This window comes from Bufo bufo, chromosome 5 (assembly GCF_905171765.1).
Source record: "Bufo bufo chromosome 5, aBufBuf1.1, whole genome shotgun sequence".
NCBI classification, from domain to species: Eukaryota; Metazoa; Chordata; class Amphibia; order Anura; family Bufonidae; genus Bufo; species Bufo bufo.
This window is the reverse complement of record NC_053393.1, coordinates 232,785,270-232,808,883: the sequence shown is the minus strand read 5'-3', so window position 1 is coordinate 232,808,883 and position 23,614 is coordinate 232,785,270. Positions and strand designations below refer to the sequence as shown.

The 23,614-nt window shown below is 44.7% G+C and overlaps 2 protein-coding genes across 6 annotated transcripts in view; both read right to left on the bottom strand.

Annotated features, from left to right (window-relative positions):
- STARD3NL (STARD3 N-terminal like) overlaps positions 1-23,614 on the bottom strand; it is a 104,297-nt gene that overhangs the window by 45,069 nt on the left and 35,614 nt on the right. For 4 of the 5 annotated variants that reach the window (XM_040434167.1, XM_040434165.1, XM_040434166.1 and 1 more), the window contains 3 exons: positions 17,375-17,521; positions 5,314-5,597; positions 1,649-1,726 (listed from right to left, as the gene is read on the bottom strand). In XM_040434167.1, coding sequence (XP_040290101.1) covers positions 1,649-1,726; positions 5,314-5,538 — 303 coding nt within the window. In that variant the 5' untranslated portion in view covers positions 5,539-5,597; positions 17,375-17,521. The remainder of the gene's footprint in view (positions 1-1,648; positions 1,727-5,313; positions 5,598-17,374; positions 17,522-23,614) is intronic. The other variant, XM_040434169.1, reaches the window with a different exon arrangement.
- On the bottom strand, positions 13,086-16,083 carry LOC121002478. Its single transcript, XM_040433929.1, has 3 exons — positions 15,903-16,083; positions 15,212-15,365; positions 13,086-13,761 (listed from the first exon to the last, which is right to left on the bottom strand). The coding sequence occupies exons 1-3, from the start codon at positions 16,081-16,083 to the stop codon at positions 13,086-13,088; spliced, it is 1,011 nt and encodes a 336-aa protein (XP_040289863.1).

Here is a 23,614-nt window from a genome sequence, read left to right as displayed (position 1 = left end):
TTGAGCATCCCTGTTTTGGAACAACATATGCTCCCATTCAGACATTGTCTTCAGGAAAGGTCCTGCGTATTTCTGCAAGATAAAGCTACACTACATACTGCATCCATCAGAACAACATGGCTTCACAGAAGAAGAGTCCGGGTGCTGAACTTTCACGCATCATGAAATGGAAAACCCAGGACTGTAGAGCAAATAGAATCCTATATCAGAAAGGAATGGGACAACATTTATCTCCCGAAACGCCAGCAATTGGTCTCCTCACTTCCCAGATGTCTACTGACTGTTAAAAGAAAAGGGGCTGCTACACTATGGTAGACAGGGCCCTGTCCCATATTTTTTGAGATGCATTGCTGCCATCAGGTTCTAAATTATTATAATTTTTTTTCATGAAATGGTAAAATGTCTCATAAAAGTATGTGTTCTATAAAATATGAGACTTACAAATCACTGCATTCTGTTCAAAATGCGTGATATCTTTTGTCTGGAGACTGCCCCCACGTGTGTAAAGCCCTGTTTGGAGTAAATCTTATATACTCATATACTCACCCTTACACTGTAGATGTACAGTAGGTAGACAAGAATGAAGAATACACTTTCCTCATATTTATGGAACGTACTAAACATGTTCACAACTTCAAAACCTGCCCCACCAGGTAACCTTTTTGCATATATATGGCAGGGGTGCCCATTTTGAACCAAAAAAAAGAGCCAAGGCGGGGAAATAGCATAAACTAATAAAAGCAGGATGATTTGCTTATTATCCAGCAGTACCACTCCAGCTCTCCCCGCTGGGCTTCGAAATACAAAAAAGCATTGCTGTAGCCAGGTGAACAAAAGCCAGCAAGAAGAAACAGCAGATAGATATCTCCTGCTGCTTTTATTATTACTCCGTTCTCCCCATCTGCCACTGCATAAGTGGCTGCAGCGACCAATCACTGGCCTCCGCTGACAACCTCTTTAAAGGGAACCTGTCAGCTGTACTACAAGCCTAACCTTCCCTACTTCTGGATGATGATTCACAGGTTTCTTTCCTATGTGCATCAGGAAAGAAAACTGTTATTTATCATCTAAAGACGGGGGAGGGCGGGGACAGCGAGCAGCATCAGCCTCATCTCCCTCGCAACACTGGCACGTGGACTTCAGTAGGTCAGTACTCTAAAAGTATTGACTGCCATCACTGCAGTGACAAATAAAATTAGCGGGTACCTTGATAAAGTGCCTGGAATAAACAGCTGATCCAAGCACATGTGACCTTATAACAACATACGGTACCGCTGTCGCAATTTTTTATGGCCTTAAGGAAGCATTTTTGCTAACTTGAAAGCAGATCCATTGATTTCTAATATGGAAAAAAACAGTATATCATGTGTGTGCTGTCCAGATCCATGTGGCCGTTCCACAATTTATAGAACTTGTCCATGTGGAAGACAATAAACAGTTCTAGAATAAGGCCCGTAGAAAGTGTGGTATGCACACGACTGTTATCTGTGTTTTCCAGATCAGCGGTTTGCAGACTGCAAAACAGATATGGTCGTGTGAATGCTCCCCAAGTACCAGATACTCCATGCACGCTGCCTTCAAGTTTACAATCACTATACCACAGCTGCACAGATACCGAACAAGTCTCACTTCACTCAAAAATACTTACAAAGATGTCAAAAAACGAATAGCGGTAGTCATAGTGTAAAACCTCTTTCTGCAAGGCCTCTAGTATATTAACATTTGCCTAAATGGAGAAAACAAAAGTACTTTACTATACATTTTACAACTTATCACAACACCTAAAGACCCACCAGAGACAGTGAATTTCAGTATGCGGGTACTTGAATGACCCACACAGAGTAAAAAATTATGTGTGGAAATGTCAGCGCATGATATGGGTTTTAGAATAGTGGTCACATACAGTAATAGCTGCATTGACATATTGCTTCTGCAATTTCTGAGTGCACCATAATTCTGACTGTAGCATACGGTCTCATCCCATTCCTTTCAAAGGGGAACCTATGCAACTTCTCTGTCTCCCGCTTTACCAATACTGTCACCATGAAAATACATTCTGAAACAAAGATAAAAAAAGAAAAGAAACCAAGTTCCATCATAAGTACTTGGCTAAAAAAATGGACTGCAATAGCAATGCATTTTGGTGCCATTTTTTCCACTATAAAAAGCAAGCGCCCGCAAAGAAACATTGGCTCTTACTGCTTTTCCCAGGTTCCCCACTGATCTTTACATGCTGGTCCCTCTCCACCCGGGAAGCAGACACTGGAAGTAGACCCAGGAGACATTGCTGCGGCAGCAACAGGGGATCAGTAAGGGGAGCACAACACTTTATATCAATTTTATTAAAAATTATTTTTTATTATTTAATTAATTAGTGAGCTAGTTTTGTGGGATGAGTTGGCGTTTTCATTGGAACTAATTTAGGATAGATATATATATATATATATATATATATATATATATATATACACAGTCAGGTCCATAAATATTGGGACATCAACGCAATTCTAACATTTTTGGCTCTATACACCACCACAATGGATTTAAAATGAAACTAACAAGATGTGCTTTACCTGCAGATTGTCAGCTTTAATTTGAGGGTATTTACATCCAAATCAGGTGAACGGTGTAGGAATTACAACAGTTTACATATGTGCCTCCCACTTGTCAAGGGACCAAAAGTAATGGGACAATTGGCTTCTCAGCTGTTCCATGGCCAGTTGTGTGTTATTCCCTCATTATCCCAATTACAATGAGCAGATAAAAGGCCCAGAGTTCATTTCCAGTTTGCTATTTGTATTTGGAATCTGTTGCTGTCACTATCAGTGAAGCAAGCCATCATTAGGCTGAAAAATCACAACAAACCCATCAGAGAGATAGCAAAAACATTAAGCCTGGCCAAAACAACTGTTTGGAACATTCTTAAAAAGAAGGAACGCACTGGTGAGCTCAGCAACACAAAAGACCCGGAAGACCACGGAAAACAACTGTGGTGGATGACCGAAGAATTCTTTCCCTGGTGAAGAAAACACCCTTCACGACAGTTGGCCAGATCAAGAACACTCTCCAGGAGGTAGGTGTATGTGGGTCAAAGTCAACAATCAAGAGAAGACTTCACCAGAGTGAATACAGAGGGTTCACCACAAGATGTAAACCATTGGTGAGCCTCAAAAACAGGAAGGCCAGATTAGAGTTTGCCAAACGACATCTAAAAAAGCCTTCACAGTTCTGGAACAACATCCTATGGACAGATGAGACCAAGATCAACTTGTACCAGAGTGATGGGAAGAGAAGAGTATGGAGAAGGAAAGGAACTGCTCATGATCCTAAGCATACCACCTCATCAGTGAAGCATGGTGGTGGTAGTGTCATGGCGTGGGCATGTATGGCTGCCAATGGAACTGGTTCTCTTGTATTTATTGATGATGTGACTGCTGACAAAAGCAGCAGGATGAATTCTGAAGTGTTTCTGGCAATATTATCTGCTCATATTCGGCCAAATGCTTCAGAACTCATTGGACGGCGCTTCACAGTGCAGATGGACAATGACCCAAAGCATACTGCAAAAGCAACCAAAGAGTTTTTTTAAGGGAAAGAAGTGGAATGTTATGCGATGGCCAAGTCAATCACCGGACCTGAATCCGATTGGGCATGCATTTCACCTGCTGAAGACAAAACTGAAGGGAAAATGCCCCAAGAACAAGCAGGAACTGAAGACAGTTGCAGTAGAGGCCTGGCAGAGCATCACCAGGGATGAAACCCAGCGTCTGGTGATGTCTATGCGTTCCAGACTTCAGGCTGTAATTGACTGCAAAGGATTTGCAACCAAGAATTAAAACGTGAAAGTTTGATTTATGATTATTATTCTGTCCCATTACTTTTGGTCCCTTAACAAGTGGGAGGCGCATATGCAAACTGTTTTAATTCCTGCACCGTTCACCTGATTTGGATGTAAATACCCTCAAATTAAAGCTGACAGTCTGCAGTTAAAGCACATCTTGTTTGTTTCTTTTCAAATCCATTGTGGTGGTGTATAGAGCCAAAAATGTTAGAATTGTGTCGATGTCCCAATATTTATGGACCTGACTGTATATATATATATATATATATATATATATATATATATATATATATATATTTTACCTTTATTAGTTTTTTCATGGAGGAGTGAATAAAAAACAGCTATGCCACCACTGTGTTACATGCTCACTGAGCAGTATAAATAGACCGCGCTATATCCTATATGTATAGTTTTTAACAAAGTCACCAATAGGATGACTGGGTCTCTAGAGATCATGGAATTTAAAGTGTTGAACGGCCAAGATTAGGCTACTTTCACATTAGCAGTGGCCTTCCCCGGCAGGCTGTCTCGGCGGGTTAACAGCCTGCCGGATCTGTGCTGCTGCTAGTGCATGCGTGCCGCCAGAATTCCGACATGTTGTAGTTTTAATCCGGCCACCTCTCGGCATGTTTGCCGTGCTGCGGCCAGACCTGTGGCCCGCCCCCATTACAGCGAGCGGGTCTGGAGCGGACTTCTGGCGGCACACGTGCACTAGCGGCAGCACAGATCCGGCAGGCTGTTCACCCGCCAGAACAGCCTGCCGGAGAAGGCTGCCGCTAATGTGAAAGCAGCCTTAGGGTTCTCTCTCAAACTAGCGGTTTCAACAGGATGTCTGCTTGCACTGTACAGCAATATTAAAGAGGTTTCCAACTTATATACTTGCATGACACGTTAAAGAGAATGACCAATGTAGGAAAATTGTATGCAAATGGTTAGAGTAGGTTGATACTCACCTTAAGGGTCCCCGACCGGAACAGTTCTGATGTTTACCAGGTCCCCACTGGTCTCTACTTCCGCTCAATCACTGGGTGCAGCGGTGACCATTCCATTTGTGCAAAGAGACAACCAAGTATTAGAGAACAGTGAGGACCCTGTAAGCATCAGATCAGGAGTGGCAGGGGATTAGTGAGGGGAGTATGGTGTTTTTTATATTTTTAACCTAACTTCAGACCTCTGCATACAATTTCTCCCCGCTGGACAACACCATTAAGTAAGAGTATCACACTCAAAAATGAAGCAGAGATTGCCCTTGGGAATAGAAAAATACAAAACAGTTGTGTAAGCGCACTTGGCTCTCCAATTTATTTTAATGAAATGTGACCCTCAAATGCGTGGGTGCTTCTTAGTAAAAATAAAAGCAAAAAATAAATTTGCATAAATAATAAACTTTTCCTGTTAACATTAAATATATAATTCGCAAGGTGAATAATTGCTCTACTAATCTGAAGAGTCAGAAATAAGCAATAACTCACGTTTAGCTCTATGATCCACAATAAAGTGACAAACAGGAAATCAAAGGTGACGAAGAGGCAGAATGTTCTTCTGACATCAGATATGCTTTTTTTCCCTGAGCTCTCGTAGGATTCAAGTCTTGCCACCAACTCAGCACTATTAATTGAATGGACGTCCAGCAGTGAACCATGGGAATCCACGACACTGCTCCGTGCATAGTCGCTGTTAATTTGCTGCTGGTTCATTGTGACTGAGCAGAGGATGCCTTCTTCTCTTCTGTATCATCACCTAAAAGTATTTGAATCTGTGGAAATGAATTGTCATTATTCATATATTACTTAATATTAAGGTCAAGAATGATCTATGTTTAAAAAAGTTTTCTGAGACTTTCTAACTGATGATCTATCCTCAGGACCCTGTTGATCAGATGTTTGAGAAAGCAGCGGCGCTCACCTTCTCTCAGCTTTCCCTAGGCCAGTGACGACACGTTCAGCTGTCATATGGCCTAGGTGCAGCTCAACCCAATAGAAGTGAATGGGGCGGAGCTCAATACCAAACACAGCTGCTATACAATGTACGGCGTTGTGCTTGGTGAGCTGTAAGAAGGCTGCGGCTCTCACAGGTGCGCCTGTGGCATCTCAAACAGCTGATTGGCAGGGTTACCGGGTGTCAGATACTGATCACCTATTCGGAGGATAAGTCATCAGTTATAAAGTCTTGGAAAGTATTTTACACTGGCCGATGCCCAAGGCAATAATGGGGATTTAAAGGGGATATCCAATTACAAGAAACCCCCTTCCCCCACATGTGCCGGGCCCCTCACCAGTAATATACTTACCCTGCTCCCGACACCGCTCCTGGTCCCCGCACCTCCGTTTCTCCCTGCACATGGATGAAAACATCCGGTGTCGTGGGGGAGCAGCCAATGGTAGGCGGGGACACGGACGAGCCTTCCTAGCGTCACCACTGATGCTAGGGAGGCTCGTCCTCCCCCCACCCGACACCAGATGTTTTCATCTGTTTGCAGAGAGAAGCAGCAGCAGTGCGGGGACCAGGAGCGGCGCCGGGAGAGGGGTAAGTATATTACCGGTGAGGGGCCCAGCACATGTGGGGAGGTTTTCTTATAATTGGATAACCCCTTTAACTGTTCCTTCCTGAAGATTCATATGCTGTAGAACTTTATTTAGATGCAGCAATCATCTCCTACGTACAGGGCTGAATGATCGTTAATGCAATCGTTCTTCTCTGCTGCCCACAGATGCATTCCTGTATGCATAGGGCGATGTGCTGCCCACAAATGACGATTTCAGGTTCTGTATGGTTGATCAGCAGCCTCTTTATGCAATTAAATAATCAGAAATGATCGTTCATACTTCATACGAACATCCTGATAACTGTTCTGATCCTTGGTGAAAGGGCCCCTAGCGATGGTCACTCGGCTCTGAATATTATTTTTATTGTGTTAATGGCAAGTCTTTTACAGTAAAGGCGTTGTCCAACCGCCTATACATTTTCAACCGCCCCACCCCACCCCTAAAAGATTTGTTGGCTGAAGCAAACTGTGCTCCCTGACGCTTGCTTACAGCTCCTAGGGTTCACCAATGTCTTCTCCAGGCTTACAGCGCCACAAACGGGGTCACGTGTGCTGCTGCAGCCAATCACTGGACACAGCAGTGACGTGTCTCCCAAGCGGCACATGAGCCAGAACAAAGAGCCGCTTTAACCAATCCAATCCATTTATGCATTTCCTGAATGGCTGTATATATCGGAATGGCCATATGTAACACTGCATTTCTCATCATGTAGCAGCTACACCAGCAAATAAGCATCCTAAGGAAACTATCCTCACAAATGCGGTTATTTCAGGACTGGGGTTTCAGGACTCGGAGGCTGTAGCAGGTCTCATATCAAAGTGATTGTCTGTGATCAGACAACCCTTTCAAGGTTGAATTGTTTGCGACTGTCAGGTCATGGCAACTTCTGGGTTTCCACGTGACCCTATTCTCCTTCATTATTTGCAATTCTAGCTGGCTACACAGCAGTCTTTGGTCGCATGCCCATGGGCGCACTGACCATCTGTTGTGACGCAGCACTCCTGCATACTTGGCGGTACAGTTGCAGGTGCACACCCAAAGGAGTATAATGCATTGGGCCAACTAACTTGAATTGGACCTGTGCACGATACTCTCCAGCCGTGGTATGGTTACACAGATAAATAAAAAGTATGGTTGGAAAAAAAATAACATATATGTCCACTGAGTGAGGGATGGGAGGGGATGTGGATGAAGGAAAGGGGAGTGGGTAACCAGATTTCTAAGCTGGTTTTAATGAAATACCAGACCTCCAGAGTGGATGACTGCATGTATAGTCTAAAAAAAGACATTAAAATCCGCCGTCATCTTCTGTCTTAAATATTTCTCTTCCTGGGAAAGCTGGGTCATAACCGAATATGGTAGTGACTGGTATGGTAGTGAGTAGGGATCGACCGATTATCGGTTTGGCCGATATTATCGGCCGATATTGAGGATTTTGAACGTTATCGGTATCGGCATCGATTTTGCCGATATACCGATAACGTATTGGGAACACAGAATGCGCTGCTCTCAGCGCGTTCTGTGTTCCCTCCGCAGCACAGGGGAGAAGGAAGCAGTGTCTCCTCTCCCTGTGATGCTGCTGCCGCTGCCTCCAATGACAGGACGGAAGACAAGAGGAGGGGAGGGGCTGTGGCCGCTGCGCCACCAATGAAGATGAGTCTTTCATTAATTCAAATACAGGAGGCGGGAGCTGGCTGCAGAATCACATAGCCGGCTCCCGACCTCTATGAACGGCAGCTGCGGTCCGCGGTAGTTAACCTCTTAGGTGCCGCGGATCGCAGCTACCGCTCATAGAGGTCGGGAGCCGGCTATGTGATTCTGCAGCCAGCTCCCGCCTCCTGTATGTGAAAGAGAGGTATCTTCATTGGTGGCGCAGTGCGCCCCCCCCCCCCCCCCCTCAAGCAGTGCGCCCCCCACCCCAATAGTAAAAACATTGGTGGCGCAGTGCGCCCCCCCCCCTCAAGCCCCCTAGTATTAGTCATTGGTGGCGCAGTGCGCCCCCCACCCCCATCCCAATAGTGAAAACATTGGTGGCGCAGTGCGCCCCCCCCCCCCCCAGTTCTAATCATTGGTGGCAGTGGCCACAGGATCCGCTCTCCCCTGCTCCTCCGATCGGAGCCCCAGCAGTGTAAGCCTGGGGCTCCGATCGGTTACCATGGCAGCCAGGGCGCTATTGAAGCCCTGGCTGCCATAGTCAGCTCCATGCTGCTGTGTGCACAGAGCCCAGGGCAGCAGGGAGCATGCGAGATCCTATTCACTCTGATAGAGATCTATCAGGGTGAATGGGACAATGGTTCTAGTCCCTAAGGGGGCTAAAAGTTAGTAAAAAAAAACACAAAAACATTAAGTATAAATGAAAAAGATTTACAAAAAAAATAAAATAATAATACACGTTAACAATAAACATTAATTTTCAGCAGATTTGTGTAGGAAATTTTTTTTTTCCTCAAAAATAAAAATACCCAGAATATCGGTATAAATTATCGGCTATCGGCCTGAAAGTTGACAAATTATCGGTATCGGTATCGGCCCTAAAAAATCAATATCGGTCGATCCCTAGTAGTGAGAACTAGTTCCAGAGTTATTTAGTAACATAGGATAGATCTCTACATAACTGGGCAGATTACCATTTCACCACGCCCAACAGTAACATCTCCTGTAAGAACTTAGAGGGCAAAGGCTAAAAAGAATGTTCAACTCATTAGATTCCAATGACAACACTTACCAAAGATTATGAGTGTCATGATTTTTTCTGCCATCACGCAGCACATATATCAGTGTCTGGAGTACAGCAGTGGTGCCAACCAGATTGCCTTTCAATGTTAATTGGACTATACTTCCTCTGCAGAATTGTGTTCTGGTTTGTCAATGCCTTAAGTACCACTGTATAACAGGTTTAACAGGAATGAGCCACTTAAAATCTTTTCTGCCAGTTAAAAACCAGGTAGCAGCAACTATTTTTTTTTCTAATCTGTTTTTATTTTCTGATTTCAGATTTTCTTATTCTATTTGCTGAACATGATTATGGGGGTGACTATCTTGCCTGAGCTGTTCTTAAAAGCATTTAGAGAGATATGCTTTACAGCAACCAGCAGGTGCCATAGACACAATGGACAGGAGGGGACCTCATTGACTTCTATAGAAGAGTTTTCTAGGCATGCTGTATGACCTGTGCAGAGGTTAGGAGGGAGTAGATAAGCTGCGATATCACCTATTGTGAATGGTGGATCCTGTGTTATCTATACATAGGTGATATCTGTCATTGCCCTACTACCTGTAATGAGAAGCAGATAACTGCAGTAAAGTGATCTGTACAGACTAAGAAGTGGCTCCTATTATTAGGCTTAGTGGCCAGTGAGAAAACTGCAGGATTTTGTTTATTTTTAAAAAATAGTTATGGACCTGCAAAATTTAACATTTTTAAATCATTTTTGGCGATGTTAGTTTTAAAATAAAAATATGATTTAAACAATAAGTAATTATTCTGATAATACATTCCCCTAAAGTGCACTAATAGGGAACTTTGAATTAAGCAGGATTAGGCCTCATGCACACGACAGTATTTTTTTGCGGGCCGCAAAACGGGGTTCCGTTGGTCCGTGATCCGTGACCGTTTTTGCAACCGTTGTGCTTCCGTGTGTCCGTGTTCCCGTTTTTTTTGCGGCCCGTCATAAAACATGGGATGGTTTAAAGAATGTGATTTTAATAGCTCCACCCTGGATACTGGTATAAATGAAGGGCACCTGAGTTTGGTTTTGTGGCCATTTTCTGTAGTCTTTCCAGAGTACAGAGGTTATTTTGGCTGCTTCTCTTTGCTGTTTCACCATGTCGGATTCAGAGGAAGAGTTCTTACTGCATTGGGTTGTTTGTCGGCAATGGGGACCGCGCACTCCTTTGTTGAATGAGCAACCTGTTAGACGGCGACGATTTTGGGTCCATCCGATTGTTTCCCAACGCTACCGGAAAGGACACTTCCATACCCTCTACAATGATCTGCGGCAGCATCCTGAGAAGTTCTATTCCTTCTGTCGGATGTCAGTGGGTACATTTGATCGCTTGCTGTCGTCTCTACGTACTGTCCTTACCTTTATGGACACCAATATGAGGCGCAGCATTTCTCCTACGGAAAGGCTCATTGTCACGTTGAGGTAAGCAATATTGAACATTTTAACTTTACCCAGTAATGTGCAGTGCTTGTGTCAGGAGTAACATGTGCTTGAAAATGGCTGCTGTGAAACATGTGCTACTGTTTGCTTTGTTAACGTTTCTATTTGTTGTTTAAAACTTTTTAGAGCTGTTTTTTGCTTTACCCCTTTATTCCCTGCCACCTAAGAATCCATTATTGCAGTTTTTAGTTTATTTTGTGCAAGTTTTAAACGTGTGTTCAGCTAACGGCCTCCAGACACTCCATGAATCCTCTGCACTCGCCAGTAGGTTTTGTAAAAGGTTGCTTTAGTCAGTCAGTCAGCCATGTTCCAGCAGGCTGTAACCTTTTTTTTTTTTTTTTTTTTTTTTTTTTCAATTGCTGTTGGGTGCCTTGGATTTTTGGAGTGTCTATAAGAATTGGGTTCCTCGGTCAGGATATGTAGCTGCGTGCACCACCCTATTTGAAGTCTAGATACCAGTCTGTTCCATATTATTGAGGATTGTGCTGCTGTCAACACCTGCGATTGTCTGCTATTGTACTCTTTATGCCTAATGTTCTCATCTTTTTGGACTTGCGCATGACTATCTCCATTTCCAAGGGGCTAAACACAGTTGTTGGAACTTACTTGTGGTAGTCCTGGCCACACCCCATTTGCTGATTTGGGTTTGCCCTTTGCATTTTAAACCGTAACGGGAGTTTAAGCAATCATGGTCAAGGGGCAGTGATGGCGAGCCGTTTTGCGCCCGGGATGCGAAATATCAATCCCGATCCTTCCAGTTTAATGCAAAATGTACACACGGCCAATTTGCAGGAATACTGTAGTCCAATATAGTTTAGCGATTAAGCCTTTTCGCATTGTGCCCTAAATGCCTAGTGTAATTCCAGGCTGCCTGTCGTTTTCATAGTGTGCCCTGTGCTGATGAATGCTTTTGAAAGTCGATGGAGTTTTTTGGAAAGCCCTAGACTTTTCAATGGTTGGGGGTGCCCACACAGAGGGCCTCTGGAACCTGTCCCATAGGTTTCCGCTTCTCTACACATAGGGTGTTTACAATCATGTAGTGTATTCAAAATTCGACTAGAATCATGAATCTGTGGTTTCCTTGCATTTACTGATGCCTTTTTCCTTTGTCAACAGATTCCTTGCCTCTGGAAACTCTTTTGCATCCCTGCATTTTGAGTTTCTGTTAGGAACCTCGACGATATCTCGGATTGTACGACACACTTGCCATGTCATCTGGCAGCAACTCCGAGAGACGGTGATGCCGCAGCCCAAGGCGGACGATTGGGTTCGGATCGCTGAGGGCTTCCAAATTTCTGCGCAGTTTCCAAACTGCATCGGGGCAATGGATGGCAAGCACATCCGTGTGAAGAAGCCGCCTCACTCAGGGAGCCGTTTCTTCAATTATAAGCAATATTTTTCGGTAGTGCTGATGGCTGTTGCTGACAGTCATTACCGGTTTATAATGGTTGATATCGGGGCCTATGGAAGCACTGCGGATGCTCGCATCTTTAGTGCTTCTAGAATGGGTGAGCGGCTTCGTGACAACCAGCTTGCCCTGCCCGAGTCCAGAAGACTGCCCGGATATGCAGGTCCGCCGGCTCCATTTGTCATCGTGGCGGATGAAGGGTTTGCATTGACTCCCCATGTTATGCGGCCCTTTCCAAAGCGTGGTTTGGATGTCAGGAGGCGTATATTCAACTACCGGTTGACTCGTGCCCGTCGGTATGTGGAGTGCGCTTTTGGTATTCTCTCTAGCAAGTGGAGGGTGTTTTTGTCATCCATACAGATGGATCCGGATAATGTTACCCTGGTGATTCAAGCTTGTATTGTTCTCCACAACTTCACCAGGATTCACGAGGCTTCCTCTTCTGTTGACCTGGCAGATCTTCCTACGTCTTCAGATTTGGGTTTGGAAAGGTCCCTGCATAGACGACCTGGGACTGCTGGCATTGCAGTTCGGGAACTCTATGCAGACTACTTTTTCAGCTCAGAGGGGTCCGTGCCATGGCAGAGGGACGCTATTCGTGGCAGTATTTGAAATCTTCTGGGCTCTTTAGTTTTTTTTTTTTTTTGTAGATAGATTACGTAAAAATATTGTGATAGTTGAGTGTAGGGACTCGCAAGATAAAGAGGACCCTTGACGTGGGCTTGCGGGCTGAGATTTTTTGGACAGATCATATTGAATTCTGCATATAACTATTTGGAAACGATGCTTTGGTCAAATTGATTAAAACATCTTTTTTTGTGTAGTATATTGTCCGAAAAATCTTCTAATACCTCGACTCCAAAGTTGCCTTAAATAAAGTTTTTGTCAATACAAATAAAGTGTTGTTTTGTGAGCTCCTGTGCGTGTAATTTTACAAAATATTACTTTTGTTCATGGAAACTGTTTGGTGTATTGTGCAAAAAAACAAAACAGACCACAATTTTGGGCCACAAACACTGTTTTATCAAAACAAATGGCCTGCACGTTCAAGAACGATATACTAAGTTGCCCAAATTAAGGGCCAAACATTTTACAAACATAAACAAAACTTAAAATCAAACAAATCACATATTCAGCAGGTCCTGCGTGAAGGAACCCACTGGATAGGATGACCGTGGCCTTCCTTGGGCCTGCTGTGGTGGACATGGTGGCAAACTGCCCGGGTAAAGGGGCTGAGCCACACCTTGCCTTTGGCCCTGGGGTAGGCCATACTGGTGGTGTGGGGGGAAAGAAGGTGGCTGGGTGTGTTGTGGAGCAAATTGAAAGGGGTCAGGAGGTGGGGGCTGTGCGGCATCCTCTATTTCCCTCCTCATGTTATTTAATTGCGCTAGAATGTCACCATGATTAGGAAGGGTGAACATTTTGAGGACCACAATCAAAGAAGCCAGGCACTGGTGTTGGTCATTTGGCGAAACAAGCTTCAATAGGGGCCCAAGTCCCCTAAGCATCTTGTCCTCCACACCATCACTCCGCCTCTGAGCAAGAAATTCAATGAGGCGTGCATCAATTGCCGCACGACTCTCTTGCTCAGAGGTGGCAGGAGGGACTTGGCGGCGACGTCTTGGCTGCGGCTGAGGATTCCGCGATGGACTGGCTAGTGGTAGGGGGGCCTGGGCCAGTGTGGAGTCGTCCACGTCCTCCGCCGGCGTAGGTGCTGGACTTGGTTCAGGTGAAAAGACGGCTGGGCTTTCACTCCCACCTGAGTCGGAATCTTCCGTAGGATCCAGACTGTCCACAGTTCTGTATTTGAAATAACCAAAAGTAAAAATTAGAGCATTTGCTTTCAACATTTCTAAAGTACATCATTTATATTAGGTGTAACCAGGCGTGTTCTTAAAATAATGTAGAGAGAGTAGCATCATACATCAGATATTTGACTGAACACAATGACCGTCCTCTTTTGGTGGAATAGTGCAGTTCGTTTAAAAAATACCTTGGAAATGCAACGAATGGCCAAGTCTTGTCGTGGGCTAATGTTAATGTCATGGTAAACCATTGTTTGCCGTTTGAGGCTGGCCTGCGCCAGTAGAGGAACAAACATTCAAGGGATAAAACCAGTGTGGATATTTTGGCCAACTCAATAGTCTGTGGCCTGCTTCAACCATCCAAACATACATGTTGTAAGGTTTAACCCTTGGAGCACCTCAGTTTCTTCTGAATATAAAAAAAAACTAGGCCACACTTGAGCATGGAGAGTAGTAGTTTTAATGCGGCTGGGCAAGCATTGGTGGAACATCTTTTATACCCATTTTCCATGGATTATGGTATTGACATTTTATATGTGCTAAGTAAGGCATCCCTGTCGTGGTTGGTGCTATTACATTAAACCATTATAGTTGACTGTGCAAATCCCGAATGTGTCCCATTTTTCCAAACTTTCAAAAGGGCATAAATCTGTAGATTACATGGGCCAAATATGGACACCCTATGAAACCCTTTACGAATCATATTTTTCAAAACTACCATTAAAAAGTTAGTTGGACACACATTTCTCCAAATTCGAAAACCAAAACAACAAAAATCCCCTAAAAACATAAATTGGTGTGGGAGCAACAGCCGTCAAACACACTGAACATCTGTCTGCAGAGATAATGCATGCAGTGCACACATGTCATCTCGCATCTCTATTCTAGGTCAGATTGCAAACATCAATGTTCCCGAACCAGCAAAGAATTGATTCATCAGGAACAAAACAGAGAGGGTAGGCGCTGTCTGCGCACGGCACGTGTCGTCTCATCAGACAGCTCTTCAGCGGTGGAGCCTGGTGTGACAAACCAGTGTGGCTCAATCTGTTGCAAAACTACAACTCCCAGCATGCCCCGACAGCCTTTGGCTGTGTGGGCATGCAGGGAGTTTGAGATTTGCAACTGCTGGAGGCACACTAGTTGACAAACAGTCATGTAGACAACCAACACCAGGCATGTACAAACTCTTGCCCACCATCTGATGCCCAACTACAACTCCAAGCAGGACTGGTTAGCTTACAGCTATTCTGGCATGCTTGGTGTTTAAATTTTAAACGAGCTAGGAGAAGTCAGTTATGACATGCCAGGCCTACTGTAAGTATCTGTCTTCCATTCTCCTACTTCACTCAACCCATTACTTTTGTGTACACTTTCGGGCACCAAGATTTAAATGCAAGTGTATAATTCAAATTTGTGATGCATATAAACCAAAAAATGAAACTTACGTCCTCATATCCATGACCGGTCTTAAGAACTGCAACTGGGCAGTGTAGATGTAGGGGCGCTTCCCTGACGTCCCCTCTCCACTCCGTCCTTTTTTAGTGACCTCCCGCCGGAATTGGTCCCGGCAACTGGCCCAGCGGGTTTTAGTTAGTTTTACTGTAAAAAATAAAACATAACAAACAATTGTGAGTCCCAAATTTGCCAAACCAATTCTCCATTAACTTTACAAAAATGGTAAAAAAATAGGAACTAAGAACAAAATATATAAAATGGAGAGATTCAACAGCACATGGAACAGTGCAGCTGGTGTGTGTATACTAATGAAGAAGAACAAGGTGGAGGAGACTAGTCGTGCAAGCCATTTGGTCCAAACCAATTTGCAATATATGTGAAGGTGACAACTGTAAGATGCTCAATTACAATGGCACATGGCGCAGGCCAAAAAAAGGTCATAGACATGTGATTAGACATGAGTACTGTATACTGTGCAAAAGGAGCCAAAGCCATTTGTCGATAAAAAAGGGGGGGGGATGCAATTTAATAGTCGTCACTTTGGTAAACCAAGTCCAGGCCTTCCTGGCCAAAAAAGCAGGACCACCCCAATTCCAAAAATGGGACCAGAGGGAGTTAGAAACATTATATTTTTGGGCACACACAGGCCAAGGACAGCACAACTGCATTGCTAGCACTTACGTAAATCGGCCCGGCCTCGCCTATCCGCCTTGGCCCATTCGTTTTTTCTCAGGCTCCGGGCAACTTGCTCCCACGCAGCATCCTTTTTTAGGCGGTCCGAATAGTCATTGGAGCGTGAATCCCAAATCACTGGCCTCTCCTGGACCAGGGTGATGAGCCTCTCCACATTCCAGCGTGGCATGGTGCCAGGAAACTATCCTAAACGTCTGCCTCACCACACAGAAGCTTCCAGGCACAAGTGGCTAGAAATTAGCATAACCTGTGACCTTAAACTTCCTGTACATATTTTTTTTAAATTTTATTGGCACAAAGTTTGGCAAACAGTTTGAACATGGCAAAAGAAATAAATAAAACGGGCGCGGACGCGGACGCGGGCACGGCTGTCAAACGGGTGTGCAAACGCGTTTTTCACGGCCCCATTGACTTGAATGGGGCCGCGAACCGTTAGCCGTGAAAAAAATAGGGCAGGTTATATTTTTTTCACGGCAGGAAACACGGGTCACGGGCGCGGGTGACAAAACGGGTGCAGCAGCCGAGTTTTCAACGGACCCATTGAAAGTCAATGGGACCGCAGAAAATCACGTCAAACGGAACAACGGCCACGGGTGCACACAACGGTCGTGTGCATGAGGCCTTATTAAAACAGAGCCTCTACTAAAAAACAGAGGAAAGCTGTCACTCAGGATATCCATTTATATCAATGGGCTCCTTGTACTGGTAATGAGTACCCCAGATATGGGGTATGGGAAACTGAAGAAACCGCATCCAGCACAAAAACCTTTGTAAGTCAATGGGCAAAGCCAGCACTATTGACTTGGTTTTTAGTGCCAGATCCGGCTTCTTTAGTTTCCTATACCGCACACAAAAACGCTACTTGCATCGATTTTCTTCCCGACATGGGAACGCAACAAACAGAACGTAATGCATTCTGGTGCACTCCGTTCCAGTTTTGTCCCCATTGAGAATGAATGGGGACAAAACTGAAGCAATATGCTGTGGTTTTGAGACCCTGTGCCGGATCTCAAAACCGGACAGCACAAAGCAGATGTGAAAGTAGTCTAAATGACCTTTTTACATACTCATCTCAGCAACACATAAACTTTTATACTAATAGCTATAAATTATAAGTTATAGGGGCCAAAACTATTAGCAACTGTAAAACATCTTTTCAGTCAACCCCACAAAATGCTTCGAAAAACAGCCCACTGCTGGGGTGGTCCTCTCATGGAAACTCCATTTTACATAAGATACATGAGAATAAAAACCGTCACAAGAAATCCGAGACATATTTTATGGGGCTTTATGCCTTGAACAGCGTTGTAACTCGAGACTAATAAATGTACTTTTCTAAACACTCCCAGATTTTATCTGCTGTTACTTCAAGTAAAGGGTAGCCCCAGTTCTCAAGTCTTCTCTGCCTATCTTCTACTTATGTGAAAAATACAATAATGTGCGCAGGCATCAGTACTTACTCTGCATATCTGGACGAACAATTCTTCACACTTCTCCATAGACAGAAGGAAAAAAAAGTTCTGAAAGGTCCCGTTATTGGCCAGATTCCAGAAAACGTCAGTTTCCTCATGTGACAGTATTGTAAACAAAGGCTGTGCTGCTGAACTCTGTCCAAAGATAAAGAGGAATTCGTATTTTACAACTTCTCCTGTGTGTCATGTGGGATGCATATAACCTTTTATAACTGTCCCATTAAGGGCATTTTGCAGTCTGCTAATCGCGGAAGCCTAAAACACGGATGCCGGCTGAGAGCCTGCCGGCATTATTCTTCCTGCAGAAAGGTCATATTCTTCCGCCAAACAGACAACAGGACAAATGCTATCTCTTTGCGGCGCAGCGGAACAGACACAAGGATATGGACAGCACGCAGTGTGCTGTCCACACCTTTTGCGGCCCTGTTGAGATGAATGGGTCCTCCACTGATCCCCAAAAAATGCGGATTGGAGGTGGACCAAAACTACATCTGTGTGTATGACCCTAACAAGGTATTTACGGTATGTCACAGTTCAACCAAACCTATAAGCAGTAAGTGGAAGACGAGGGAAACCTTCTGCCAGTTATACTACTGTAAATACAAGTTTCACACAAGTGAAATGACCCGAAATTTAGGACAAGAGAATCATTTCTTAGGCCGAGTGTGACCCGTGCCCGTGCTGTGGCCCGCAAATTGCGGGCCGCAATGCACGATCGCCGGCCGTAGGTCAGCCGCATCGGATCGCGGACCCATTCACTTTAATGGGTCTGCGATCCGCCTGTTCCGCAAAAAGATAGGACATGTTCTATCTTTTTGCGGAACGGAAGTACGGGACGCAACCCCACGGAAGCACTCCGTAGTGCTTCCGAGGGGTCCCGTACGGTGCGGCCGTTCCGCAATTCCGGATTTGCGGACCCATTAAAGTGAATGGATCCGCATCCGTGATGCGGAATGCACACGGAACTGTGGCCGTGTATTGCGGGCCGCAATACGGCCACGGATCACACACGTTCGTGTGAACTAGGCCTTAGAATTATCTGAAGTCATGAAGTGAAGAAAATCACAGTTAGGCCTCATGCACACGACCGTTGTGTGCACCCGTGGCCGTTATTCCGTTTTCCGTGATTTTCTGCGGACCTATTGACTTTCAATGGGTCCGTTGAAAACTCGTAAAATGCACCGTTTGTCATCCGCCTCCGTGATCCGTGTATCCTGTCCGTCCAAAAAATAGGACCTGTCCTATTTTTTTGACGGACAACGGTTCACGGACCCATTCAAGTCAATGGGTCCGTGAAAAAACACGGATGCACACAAGATTGGCATCCGTGTCCGTGATCCGTGTCCGTAGGCTACTTTGATACAGACGGATCCGAAGATCCGTCTGCATAAAAGCTTTTTCAGAGCTGAGACTCAAATCCGACAGTATATTCTAACACAGAGGCGTTCCCATAGTGATGGGGACGCTTCTAGTTAGAATATACTACGAACTGTGTACATGACTGCCCCCTCCTGCCTGGCAGCACCCGATCTCTTACAGGGGGCTGTGATCCGCACAATTAACCCCTCAGGTGCCGCACCTGAAGGGGTTAATTGTGCGTATCAAAGCCCCCTGTAAGAGATCAGGGGCTGCCTGGCAGCAGGGGGCAGACCCCCCTCCCTCCCCAGTTTTAATTTCATTGGTGGCCAGTGCGGCCCCCCCTCCCTCTATTGTATTAATATCATTGGTGGCCAGTGCGGCCCCCCCGGCCCCCCTCCCTCCCTTTATATTATTATCATTGGTAGCCAGTGTGCGGCCCCCCCTCCCTCCCTCTATTGTATTATCATTGGTGGCCAGTGTGCGCCCCCCCCGGACCCCTTCCCTCCCTCTATTGTATTATCATTGGTGGCCAATGTGCGGCCCCCCCTCCCTCCCTCTATTGTATTATCATTGGTGGCCAGTGTGCGCCCCCCCTCCGGCCCCCCCTCTATTGTATTAATATCATTGGTGGCCAGTGTGCGGCCTTCCCCCCCCCCCCCCCCTTCCCCCGATCATTGGTGGCAGCGGAGAGTTCCGATCACGGTCCCAGTTTAATTGCTGGGGCTCCGATCGGTAGGTAACCATGGCAACCAGGACGCTACTGCAGTCCTGGTTGCCATGGTTACTTAGCAATATTAGAAGCATCATACTTACCTGCTGCGCTGTCTGTGACCGGCCGGGAGCTCCTCCTACTGGTAAGTGACAGGTCTGTGCGGCGCATTGCTTAATGATCTGTTACTTACCAGTAGGAGGAGCTCCCGGCCGGTCACAGACAGCGCAGCAGGTAAGTATGATGCTTCTAATATTGCTAAGTAACCATGGCAACCAGGACTGCAGTAGCGTCCTGGTTGCCATGGTTACCGATCGGAGCCCCAGCGATTAAACTGGGACTCCGATCGGAACTCTCCGCTTCCACCAATAATCGGGGGGGGGGGGGGGGGAGGCCGCACACTGGCCACCAATGATATTAATACAATAGAGGGGGGGCGCACACTGGCCACCAATGATAATACAAGGGAGGGAGGGGGGGCCGCACACTGGCCACCAATGATAATACAATAGAGGGAGGGAGGGGGGCCGCACACTGGCTACCAATGATAATACAATAGAGGGAGGGAGGGGGGCCGCACACTGGCCACCAATGATATTCAAACTGGTGCGGCACCTGAGGGGTTAATTGTGCGGATCACAGCCCCCTGTAAGAGATCGGGTGCTGCCAGGCAGCAGGGGGCAGTCATGTACACAGTTCGTAGTATATTCTAACTTGAAGCGTCACCATCACCATGGGAATGCCTCTGTGTTAGAATATACTGTCGGATATGAGTTTTCACAATGTAACTCAAATCCGATGGTATATTCTAACATAGAGGCGTTCATGGTGATGGGGACGCTTCAAGTTAAAATATACCATCGGATTGGACGAAAACTCCGATCCGATGGTATAATAGGGACTCCTGACTTTACATTGAAAGTCAATGGGGGACGGATCCGTTTGCAATTGCACCATATTGTGTCAACGTCAAACGGATCCGTCCCCATTGACTTGCATTGTAAGTCAGGACGGATCCGTTTGGCTCCCCACGGCCAGGCGGACACCAAAACGACTTTTTTTTCATGTCTGTGGATCCTCCAAAAATCAAGGTCACGGATCACGGACCAACCGAACCCCGTTTTGCTGACCGTGAAAAAATACTGTCGTGTGCATGAGGCCTTAATCAGAGGTCGCAATAACGCCTGCACAAGCATCAGACGCGTGTTCAGGCGATTTTACTCCATGTAAAAAGTCTAAGGCGTACCAATACACCTTAGACTTTTCCCTCACATTCATCAGCGCAGTGAGCACTGTGAACGGCACGGGTGGCGCAACGATGCTGCCTGTGCTTTAAATAACCAATAACAAAGTTCCTCACAGCAAGATGCTTTGTTATTGGTTATTTTGGGCGGGTGCTGGAAGGTCCTACAGGAGGGGAAGCCAGCGGGAGCTGGAAGGAGGAGGGGCCAGCTCCCGGGGGTGGCTGCAGCAAGGAGTGAAGGGCACGCTGCGCAAGGACCCTGCCAGCCATGGCCCAGTTTGGTGCTCAGCAAAACATGCTGTGACCTGAAAAAGGAAGATAATACCACCCCAGGCTGACATAAGATCCTGGAAGCAAGCAGAGCAGCCAATGATGCCGAAGTTACCAGGTAACTGTGTCTTCTTCCACCCACCGCAGCCAGGGACAGAAGCATCCAAGTTTGTGCCATTCAAATTAGTTGGAAGAGAAGCAATTGCAGCACTGGTCCAGAAAAGATCAGCCCCATCTCAATAATGGTTAAAGGTTTGATTTAATCCTGGCTCCTTTTTATATTATAGTATTAACCCTATAATGGACCTAAGTAACACATTCCCTCTCCAACAACATTCTGTGTTATGGCCTCATTAAATCTAACAGCATCCATAGACCTTAAATTTCACTCATACCGCTCAATTCTCCTGATCATGACCTTAACCACACACACTGCCCCACATACAGGTGAAACTCGAAAAATTGGAATATCGTGCAAAAGTCCATTTATTTCAGTAATGCTAAATAAAAGGAATTGCATTAATGCTGCTTAGAATTTTATGAAAAGGTTCAATATTTTAGGCTCAAAGTGTCACACTCTAGTCAGCTAATTAATCCATACCCCCTGAGCAAAGGGTACCTCAAAATTGTGACTTTGGGGTTTCATAAGCTATAAGCCATAATCATCCAAATTATAACTAACAAAGGCTTGAAATATCTCGCTTTGCATGTAATGAATCTATCTCATATGTTAGTTTCACCTTTTAAGTTGCATTACTAAAATAAATGAACTTTGCGCGATATTCTAATTTTTTCGAGTTTCACCTGTACATCACACTGATATATGTGGTGCAGTGTGTGTGATGTAGGGTTGTTTCGATACCAAAATTTTGATTCGGTTTCGATACTATAAAAAAAAGTATTGCAATACTCGATACCATGCAATACCACGCGGAAAAAAATAAATGCCCAAAAAAGCCGCGTGCATTCCGCATTTTATGGAACGTCCAGCCCATAATCGAACAGTCCTATTTTTTGGCCGGGAACAAGGTGACAAAAAAGAAATCGAATTGCGCAGTTTTTCTTTTTTTTTTTCTTTTACGGCGTTCACTGCATAGGAGATATTTTTTTTATATTTTAATAGTTTGGACTTTTCAGACGTGGCGATATGTATTATTTTATTTATTTATTGTTTATACAGTCAGGTCCATAAATATTGGGACATCGACACAATTCTAACATTTTTGGCTCTATACAACACCACAGTGGATTTGAAATGAAACAAACAAGATGTGCTTTAACCACCTCAGCCCCCAGTGCTTAAACACCCTGAAAGACCAGGCCACTTTTTACACTTCTGACCTACACTACTTTCACCGTTTATTGCTCGGTCATGCAACTTACCACCCAAATGAATTTTACCTCCTTTTCTTCTCACTAATAGAGCTTTCATTTGGTGGTATTTCATTGCTGCTGACATTTTTACTTTTTTTGTTATTAATCGAAATTTAACGATTTTTTTGCAAAAAAATGACATTTTTCACTTTCAGTTGTAAAATTTTGCAAAAAAAACGAGATCCAAATATAAATTTTGCTCTAAATTTATTTTTCTACATGTCTTTGATAAAAAAAAAAATGTTTGGGTAAAAAAAAAAATGGTTTGGGTAAAAGTTATAGCGTTTACAAACTATGGTACAAAAATGTGAATTTCCGCTTTTTGAAGCAGCTCTGACTTTCTGAGCACCTGTCATGTTTACTGAGGTTCTACAATGGCCAGACAGTACAAACACCCCACAAATAACCCCATTTCGGAAAGTAGACACTCTAAGATATTCGCTGATGGGCATAGTGAGTTCATAGAACTTTTTATTTTTTGTCACAAGTTAGCGGAAAATGATGATTTTTTATTTTTTATTTTTTTTCTTACAAAGTCTCATATTCCACTAACTTGTGACAAAAAATAAAAACTTCCATGAACTCACTATGCCCATCAGCGAATACCTTGGGGTGTCTTCTTTCCAAAATGGGGTCACTTGTGGGGTAGTTATACTGCCCTGGCATTCTAGGGGCCCAAATGTGTGGTAAGGAGTTTGAAATCAAATTCTGTAAAAAATGACCAGTGAAATCCGAAAGGTGCTCTTTGGAATATGGGCCCCTTTGCCCACCTAGGCTGCAAAAAAGTGTCACACATCTGGTATCTCCGTATTCAGGAGAAGTTGGGGAATGTGTTTTGGGGTGTCATTTTACATATACCCATGCTGGGTGAGATAAATATCTTGGTCAAATGCCAACTTTGTATAAAAAAATGGGAAAAGTTGTCTTTTGCCAAGATATTTCTCTCACCCAGCATGGGTATATGTAAAATGACACCCCAAAACACATTCCCCAACTTCTCCTGAATACGGAGATACCAGATGTAAGACACTTTTTTGCAGCCTAGGTGGGCAAAGGGGCCCATATTCCAAAGAGCACCTTTCGGATTTCACTGGTCATTTTTTACAGAATTTGATTTCAAACTCCTTACCACACATTTGGGCCCCTAGAATGCCAGGGCAGTATAACTACCCCACAAGTGACCCCATTTTGGAAAGAAGACACCCCAAGGTATTCCGTGAGAGGCATGGCGAGTTCCTAGAATTTTTTATTTTTTGTCACAAGTTAGTGGAAA

What these genes read in the sequence shown, in the direction of transcription:
- LOC121002478 (XM_040433929.1), bottom strand. Translation starts at nt 16,083, where the DNA reads ATGCCACGCTGGAATGTGGAGAGGCTCATCACCCTGGTCCAGGAGAGG. An exon ending in GCGAGGCCGGGCCGATTTAC is followed by an intron (nt 15,366 to 15,902) that starts GTAAGTGCTAGC and finishes TATTTTTTACAG; the next exon opens with TAAAACTAACTAAAACCCGC. An exon ending in CCGGTCATGGATATGAGGAC is followed by an intron (nt 13,762 to 15,211) that starts GTAAGTTTCATT and finishes TTTCAAATACAG; the next exon opens with AACTGTGGACAGTCTGGATC.